At 40.4% G+C, this 9013-nt stretch overlaps 1 protein-coding gene across 3 annotated transcripts in view; it reads left to right on the top strand.

Moving 5' to 3' along the window:
• Window positions 1-8109, top strand: part of TOX (thymocyte selection associated high mobility group box) — a 310418-nt gene extending 302309 nt beyond the window's left edge. For all 3 annotated transcript variants that reach the window (XM_040487734.1, XM_040487733.1, XM_040487735.1), the window contains 2 exons: window positions 5500-5651; window positions 5982-8109. In XM_040487734.1, coding sequence (XP_040343668.1) covers window positions 5500-5651; window positions 5982-6018 — 189 coding nt within the window. In that variant the 3' untranslated portion in view covers window positions 6019-8109. The remainder of the gene's footprint in view (window positions 1-5499; window positions 5652-5981) is intronic.
• Window positions 8110-9013: the final 904 nt, after the last annotated feature.

The following is a 9013-nucleotide window of genomic DNA, read 5'->3' on the forward strand; positions in this document are numbered from 1 at the left end:
TCTTTTTTTTTTTTTTTAATGTTTTCATTTTAATTTATTTTTGAGAGAGAGCGAGCATGGGAGGGGAGAGATTGGCGGGGGGGGGGGGGGTGGGGGGGGAAACAGAAGATGCAAAGCGGGGCTCTGTCCTGACAGCAGGGGGCCCGATGCAGGGCTGGAACTCACAAACTGCGAGATCATGACCTGAGCCAAAGCCAGAAGCTCAACTGACTGAGCCACCGAGGCACGCCTCACTCTTAATCATTCTTATAGACTATTACCGGTTTTGTATTAGAAAGCCTGTGTCTCCCAAGAATTTGGAGAGTCTTTAAATTCTAGTTCGTTCTCAGATTAAAATGGTAATAGCAAATGGACTCACCTCTTTACTGAAGTCTTCCCTGATCCCTAAGCCAAAGATATTGAGAAAGCTCTGATGGTTTATTACCCATGTTCAAGAATCTAGTCGTTGATTCACTAGGGAAGAAGACTGGGGAAAAGCCAACTCCTGCCATCATACTTGCCCACAGCGGTGTCTGTGACTGGCAAGTGACATTCATAAGGTCAAATTTCCACTCTTTCTATCAGTCATCACTCACAATAGAAGGGCTACCCTTGGGTGCCCTTGCATTTTAATGAGCCAGTGGCGTTTGCGTAAAGAATGAATGGTTTGAGGAACACGACCTTGCGTCCTTGGGTTGACTCCTGCCAAAGGTGCTGCCTGGCTGAGGGCTCACGTTCTGCTCATGATGCTCTACTGCAGGTCAGTTTCTTCTCGGAGAAAGAGAGAGAGAGAAAGCACAGTCCCCTCCACCAAGGTGAGGGCTACAGCTCTGTTTAGACAGGACACCCTTTTTTCTGATTTACCCACTCAGATGGTTCCTTTTTGCATGTATACAAACACCTCGGATGAGCTAGCTGTGATCCTGAGTAGTTTTCAAACATCTCAGAATTACATAAGGGCCACATGTGAAAACTCAGGAGATTTGTCTTTCTACATGGAATCAGAACCGAATAGGAAAAAATAGAACAGATGACATTGGGCACGTTGTTCATCAATCTTTAAGTCAGTTCTATTAGTGTATCTCAAAAAGTGTTCTTACTGAGATGGTAGGACCTGATTTCAATTTACATTCATAATAGAAGACACAATGGCATGCACCCAAAACGGAGAGTAAATAGCCAAAAGACTACAGTGACTAAAATGCCTTTTATCAATGACTCGATCATGGTGGGTGAAATGAAACAATTGTTGAATGGGCAGGTGAACAAATGAGCAATTGAAAAAAAAAAAAAGAGTAACGGAAGGGTTTAAATATTAGGAGAAATTATAGGTTAGTTTGTAGAATCTCGGTTCTTTGGAAGTTTGGGTTTTTTTTTTTATTTCATTGATTCAAAAAAGATTAATGGAACCCCTAACCGGTGCCAGGCACTGTCTAGCCTTTGGAAATTGAATGATAAATGAGGACAGGTAATGAGGCCTCGGTCCCCCACGCAGCTGACATCAGAGTTGGGGGGCGGTTGTGGTGTGTTGGTGGTAATAAGATCCTGCGGGGGGAGAAAAACTGAACTGGAATTCAAGCTGCGGGCTGTGTAGAGAAATAGCAGAGCCTTCAGCTGCAGTGGGTAAGGGAGGCCCCTATGGAGGGCTCACACAGCCATGAAGGGAGAAGAGAAAGCAGCCTTTCCGAATCAGAAGGTGGAAAGTGGAGGTGGGACAACCAGCAGAGGGCAGAAGCAGGGAACAGAGGCTCTGAGGCTCGAGCTGGAAGGACCCGCCTGGGGAGGAGCGCGGCTGGTCCAGGACACTGGAAGGAGGCCAGTGGGGAGCACGGTGAATGAGGGAGAGGCATGGGGGCTGAGGTCAGAGTCACAGGCAGGTAAACGGAATAGGATCTTCAGGGTAGGGAGACCAGCGGCCCCAACAACTCGATACTCCTAAAATCAGGATCAAAAAGTCTGTCACCCTTGATGTCACTCAATTTATTACCATCACAACAGTCTGTCAAGGCCAGTGTTCAAGTTCTCAAAGTTGGTCTTTAGCCTGTAGTTGTAGAACCAGGTTGCGGATGAAATTCAACCTGTCCGATTCACCATCCAAACCACCTGTATCCTGAAGAGACTTGCTTCCTGGGTGTGGGGGCCATGTTCACATACTCAAATGTGAAAAGAAAAAAAAAAAAAAAAGAAAAAGAGAGAAAGAGAAAGCAAGTTAATGGCTACCGTATTTTTAATATAATCTCGTATTTCAGTATTACTTTACCTATTTCACTCTCCTTCTGAAAATGAATATATCCTACAAAACCAATCACATAGTCCACCAGGAAAAATAGTTTCATTTTTTTCCCCTAGAACAATGTTTTATACACCAAGCCCATGGACCTGCTTTTTTTTCTTTTTTTCTTTTTTTTGGTCCAGTTTTCTTCCTTTATTTTTTTTTTTTCCTCTTCACTGTATTGTCGAATGAGGTCACGAGAAAAAAAAATCATTAATATCTGTCAACTTCCTTTATAACCTTAAGAAAAAATCTTTGTATGATATCACACAGACAGATTTTCAATTTCCTCGTGTAATAAACAGCTGCTTTAGGATTTGGGTGTAATTTAAAGGTTTAAAAAAAAATCACATTGAGATTGATGAATAAATCAGTTGTGAAGACAAAAACATTGATGCCTGTTGAAAATACCTCTCCAGACAGGCAGGAAATGAAATTAGTTCCCAGTAAAGTGTGGATATGAGGATCACTGTTCGGTTGTGCTACAGGCTTTTTAGGACTTGCTTTGGTAGAACAACAAAACCACTAGGGCTACAGAAATCTAATTAAAGAGCAAATGTCCCTTCTGACATCAAATCAATCTTTATCACGTTTTCTATTTTTATTTCAATCTGGCACCAGAAAATGAAATTTACAATTCCAGGCATGCTACAAAACAGTTGGTGATTTTTCTCTTGAGCATTAAAATGCAAAATATTCAGCCTTGTTTAATTAGGCCGCTAAGCAAACATTTTCCAAAAATGTGTATCATCATTGTTGTCTCATATTTACATCAATAGTAAAAACATACTTAGCTCTAGGTTCAACTTCAACATCTCTCTGTATAGTGTTCAGAAGAATGTTTCATTTTCCAAATCGAAAGCAAGTAAAAGAATGTTACTCCAGGCTCTGCCTGTATTGTTCTTGATCCTTGCTCGTTTTGATATTACTGATCTTCTTAAATTGAGGCATGGAGGTTGGCTGACTTTGAAATCTTTGAACTTCGTAGATAACACCTAATTTGGGTTTTATAACCTGAAGTTACCCATTTAATCTTAAACTAATAGCCCGAGGAGTAGCGTTCTCCTCATATTCTCTCACCCAACCTTGAAGAACCATTCTCATTGGATGGGAATAAAGCAGTGGTGATTTCTGTTGTTGATTGTGTTGGCTTAGGTGGAAGGCAGTTGGCTTGTTTCTGTGTTTTGCTCTCCCGTTATGTTTCCATACCTTCAACTAACTCGAGATATTTTCAACTGCTCTTTTTTTGACACTTGTTTACTTTTAGGTTACGTTTTGTCGGTTGTGCCAAAATCCAGTATGGAGAACTTTACATTAAAATGATAGGAAAGCCCCTGGCATTTACACATTTATACACCCCCGTGCCTTCCCTATGGTGGCCTGTGTTAAATTTTATTTACTGGAAAAGATGATTTACTGAGCCACTACTACAGAGTAGGCCCTGAGAATATCCAGTAAGCAGGGAAAACACCCTCTGATCTCAAGTCCCCATGGGCAGAGCCCTTAGGACAGGGGCTAAAATGGAAGTCAACACAAGGCTCCTCTCTCTAGGAGCTTTGTCCTGCTGTTTGCCCCATATCATACTAGACACTAAGGAAAGAAGTCAAGAAAGCTGGACGGTCACCCCCATAAAGGCAAGATTCTATGACCATAATGCAGTGAATACATTTAATCAAAGCCAGTGGGACTCCTCATGTGAGAGATACAGCACTGTCTGGACAAAGAAAGGAAATCAGCCTGGAAAGGACTGGAGACACAAACATCCAGTTATACCTCTTAACTTTTCACCTTCCTATTTTAGAAAATGTTGATAGCTTTGAGCTGCAGGTGGTGTCTACACAAACATACTTATTGTCCACAAACCAGTTGTTAAATGAGAAAATACTCTGTTCCTTTTAGTCCGTGTGAGGTCGAGTAGTCAGGCTGGCTGAATTCTCTGCTTTTTAATGGTGTGCCTCTAATCATCCAAAGGTTTGTCTTTCATCTACGGCTGTGGTGGGAGTTGGTGTGGACATTGGCTTGAAGTCTTTATCATTGGAATGGAAAATAAATTAGTATCTTAAAACCAAAATGGAGAATTGAAGACATTTGATAATAGGTACTTGGAGTGTTTACCCGAGACACTGAAACATGAATCAAGGTCTAAGGAAATATCCTTAGTTAAAAATCAATCCTCTGATCATTCTGCTGAGTTTAAAAAAAAAAAAAAAACAGTAAAAACTCAATATTATGTCTTCCAAAGCTCCCTGCAAGTAAATAGGGAGTGATTCATTTTTAAATCTCTTGATTTTTCAGTGGTTAAAAACCATGCATGATATCTGCAGCAGAAAGAGACAACCACGAGATTAATTAAGTTGCTTTTTTGGTCATTTCCAGCAAAGCTTGCTTATGCTGCTCTTGAATTCACCAGATAAGCTAAAAATAAATCTTAGTGTATAATGCTTTTTGTTTACCAGATGTAGCTATATACCTCAGAGAGTCTGTCCTTGAATTTTTAATAGCTTCGCAAGGATTAAAAGTCAACACTTCACCATACCAGTGTATTAAGAAGAATCTTCCTGAAGTCGATTATTATTTGGCAGCTAATAGACTTTTCAATTAAAAAATATTTGCTCTGTCTTACACTTTTCCTTCTCTGTGTTTTCCATGGCAAGTTGCTTTGAATCTCTTTCCTCATATTAGTCCAACAACTGTTAAAAAGCTTTGGTTGAAATTTTTTAGCTGAGAAAGAAGCACAAATAAAAGAAGAAGCAGATGGTCCCTTTGTGACTGAATGAAGAAAACGGGTTTTGAGAACAATATGTGAATAGGTGTAGTCTAATAAAACACTCAGCCACCTGCTGCCTGAATCCTTCAAAAGAGATTCTGTTGCATATTCTGGGGATTAACTATTAATGTATCCTTAGGTTTGATAGAAAACATAAACCGAGGGACCCTTTTGCTTTGTGCTGATTGAGTTGGCTTCCCCATATTTTAAATTGTTCCTCAATTCAATTTATCTGCTCAAGAGTGTAATTAAAGGTTTTCTAACACGTGGTTAAATGAAGGAAAGGTAAGAAGAATAGGGTTGTGGGCACTTCTTTTCTACCTTTGTTTTAATTTTTCTGGGCCCTCTGGATACGTTTGCCCTTGCAAAGACACCAGCAAGAAGGCCCTAGTGTGTTTGCAAACAATGGATAAATGTTTACGGCCTCCTCTTCTTAACAAGGCACCGTGATCCTTATTTGTGGACTTGCTTTCCCTTTCAGGGATTTACTCTTCAACCCGACTATCAGACTATAATCAATCCTACATCCACAGCTGCACAAGTGGTCACCCAAGCAATGGAGTACGTGCGTTCTGGGTGCAGAAACCCTCCCGCCCAGCCAGTGGACTGGAATAACGACTACTGCAGTAGTGGGTAAGTGGCGGGTCATCGCCACCTGCTGGTGGACAGCTCTCATAGCAGGCGTGGTGTCCCCTGCTCCCGAGTAGAGGGCAAGAGCCGTCTTTCTTCTTCCCGCTTTCTAAAAGATGATCTGGCTCTCTCCCACTCTAACCAGATCATCTTTTAGAAAGCGGGAAGAAGAAAGATGGCTTAAAAACTGAGATCCCTGTTCCGTTTAACTGTATACTTTCCCAGGGCCCAGCCCCATCCCTCAAGCTAGAACAAACAGACGAACCTCCCCCACGTCGCCGGTAGCACTAGCCTTCCAACAAGACACGGCGTGTCTGTTTTCTCTTCACACAGGGGCATGCAGAGGGACAAAGCGCTGTACCTCACCTGAAAGTCTGAACACCTCTTCTTTCCACTGAGGAATTCAGGGAAGTCTCTTCACCGTGGATTGCTTTGTACAGTCAAGGCAGTTCTCCATTTTATTAGAAAATCCAAGTTGCTAAGCACTTAGGACCATTTGAGCTTGTGGGTCACCCACTCTGGAAGAAATAGTCATGCTTCTTTCTTATTTTTTTAATCCCTTCTGGACATTGTTTTTCTTCTTCCCTGAAGGAAATTTGGACCATTCAGATTTTATGTTGGTTTTTTGCTGTGAAGTGCTACGCTATAGTAACTGCCTTAGCAACTGTAGATGTCTCGGGTAAAAAGTCCTGGATTTTCCATTGGTTTTCATAATGGGTGTTTATATGAAACTACTAAAGACTTTTTAAATGGCTTGATGTAGCAATCATAGCAAGTTTGTAAATAGCATCTATGTCACACTCTCCTAGAGTATAAAATGTGAATGTTTTTGTAGCTAAATTGTACTTTGAAACTGGCTCCTTCCAGTTGATTAATTTCACAATAGGGGTTAAATTGGCAAACATTCATATTTTTACTTCATTTTTAAAACAACTAATAGTTCTATATTTTCAAAATATTTGAAAAAAAAAAAAACGTATTCCCAAATGATTTTAATTTAAAAACAAATTGGCTTTGTCTCATTGACCAGACAAAAAGAAACTAGTGTTAAGGGAAACGCAAACACATTTATTTTGTACTGCAGAAAAATTGCTTTTTTGTATCACTTTTTGTGTAATGGTTAGTAAATGTCATTTAAGTCCTTTTATGTATAAAACTGCCAAATGCTTACCTGGTATTTTATTAGATGCAGAAACAGATTGGAAACAGCTAAATTATAACCTTTACATATGGCTCTGTATTATTGTTTCTTCATACTGTGTCTGTATTTAATCTTTTTTTATGGAACCTGTTGCGCCTATTTATGAAATAATAAATATAGGTGTTTGTAAGTAAATTTGTTAGTATTCGAAAGAGGTTTCTTTGATGTTTTAACTTTTGCTGGCAAAAAAAAAATTCACGCTTGGTGTGAATACTTTATTATTTAGTTTTTACAGTGACATGAATAAAAGCAAACCTACTTTTCATTTTAGCAGCAAATTAAAGTCACCCATCCTTATTTCTACATTTCTTTGGTTGATGCAAACAGAAAAACTGATATTTAAGAACTTCCTTTCTTCGTATGCTATAACAGAGAATTGCCCCAAATGTCACACAAACTCCAAGACTAAACAGATGGGTTCTCTCTCCGAAAAGGGTTGCTTCTTGGTTCTCAGCTGGTTTTAGTCAATTCTGTAAATGCCCCTCCTCCAAAAAAAAACCAAAAAACAAAACAAAACACCTGCAGTCCAATCAACTAAAATTCCTCAACCTGCATGCTTCTCCCAAGATCCAGAAAACACTTAGGAATTAACGCAAGGATGGGAGGAAGGACGGGGGAAGCATACTGTCAGGAATATGTCTACAAATGAAAGGTGAGTAACCAGAAAGCAAAAAAGAAAAGGGAAGCATTCCAAATTTGAAAGCTATTGCTCGAAATGGAGATGCGTGTTGTCTGTCCTGCCTCCCCAAGCTACTTCTGTTTCCTGAATTCCTGAGTCTTCCCAGAGAATTCTGAGGGTACTAGAGATTTGCTAGGGAACCAAAAGCACTGAGAATCTGGCTGAAGGTTGGCAGAGCTTTTGCATCAAAAAGAGCTAGCCGATCACCCCCCGACAGGGGATGGCTTTAGGAAAGCTAGTCTGGTTGGAAATCAAGAGGATGGCTGGTGCGTCTTTCATGGAATGTGTGAAATTAACTTAGCACCTTAACGAATACAAATAGATGCATTGTGTAACCCAGTCAGAATGAAAAAGCCAAAAGGTATGCTTGCTTTGGAATGATTTTAGGCATTGTACAACCTTGAATCACTTGAGCATGTAATAACTAATAAATAATGCAGATCCAATGTGATTATTAAAATGACTGTAGCTGAGAGCTCTAATTTTCCTGTCTTGAAACTGTATAAGGACTCATGTGATTAAGTTCACAGTTTATTGTTTGTCTGTTTAGTATTTTAGAAATATACCAGCACTACTAATTACCTAATGTCTTTTATTTATTATATTATGATAAAGTAAAATTTTCACTTGCATTGTCTAAACCGAGAAGGTGATTACCGGGATGAGAACCACCACCTTTTGACTTTGTCAGGCAGTCTGTACAGAGAAGTACAATGTTGTTTACAACTTTTCTAGAGCAGGTGTGCAACCAGGGTAGAGAGAGTGTTAAAACTCAATACCAAAAAAAAAAAAAGGAAAAAAAAATGTAAATAAAAGAAAATACATCGTAAATAAAAATTATTACCATGAGTGACCGTATTCTATCTGGATATCCATCAGTCTCTAAAGGACACCCAGTCAGATGACAAATCCCAAGAAAAATTTCATGGCAGGAGTGATGAGGCGCAGTAGGGATTAACGCCTGCCGGGCCACAGATGTTCTTTCCGGAAGCACTGAGAATGCCCTCTCATCCACCTGAGCGCTCGTACTGTCAGGTGTTGCTTGAGAAACCTCCACCTCTCTGGGTGGCTCAGTCGATTAAGCGGTTGAGCATCCGACTTCAGCTCGGTTCACGATGAGCTCATGGTTCGTGAGTTCGAGCCCTGCATCCGGCTGTCTGCTGTTAGTGCAAAGCTGGCTTCAGATTCTCTGTTCCCCTCTCTCTCTGTCCCTTCCCCGCTCGTGTGCTCTCTCTCTCTCTCAAAAATAAATAAGCTTAAAAAAAACAAGAAAAGAAAAGAAACCTCCACGTCTAAGGAAGCCGGCATTCAGCCTGGGCACAACATCTTGTAGCTTGTGACTCACAGGGACAGTGATGGTATACACCGAGTCCCCGCCATGGCGCTTCGCAGGGTTCCTGGACCTCAAAAAAAGTCATTCTGGGAAATTCAGCACTGCTACTGAACCTGTAGTATCTTTACCAAAATACCAAAGTCAAAATTATA

This window comes from Herpailurus yagouaroundi, unplaced genomic scaffold, assembly GCF_014898765.1.
Source record: "Herpailurus yagouaroundi ecotype Mexico unplaced genomic scaffold, PumYag 165, whole genome shotgun sequence".
NCBI lineage: Eukaryota > Metazoa > Chordata > Mammalia > Carnivora > Felidae > Herpailurus > Herpailurus yagouaroundi.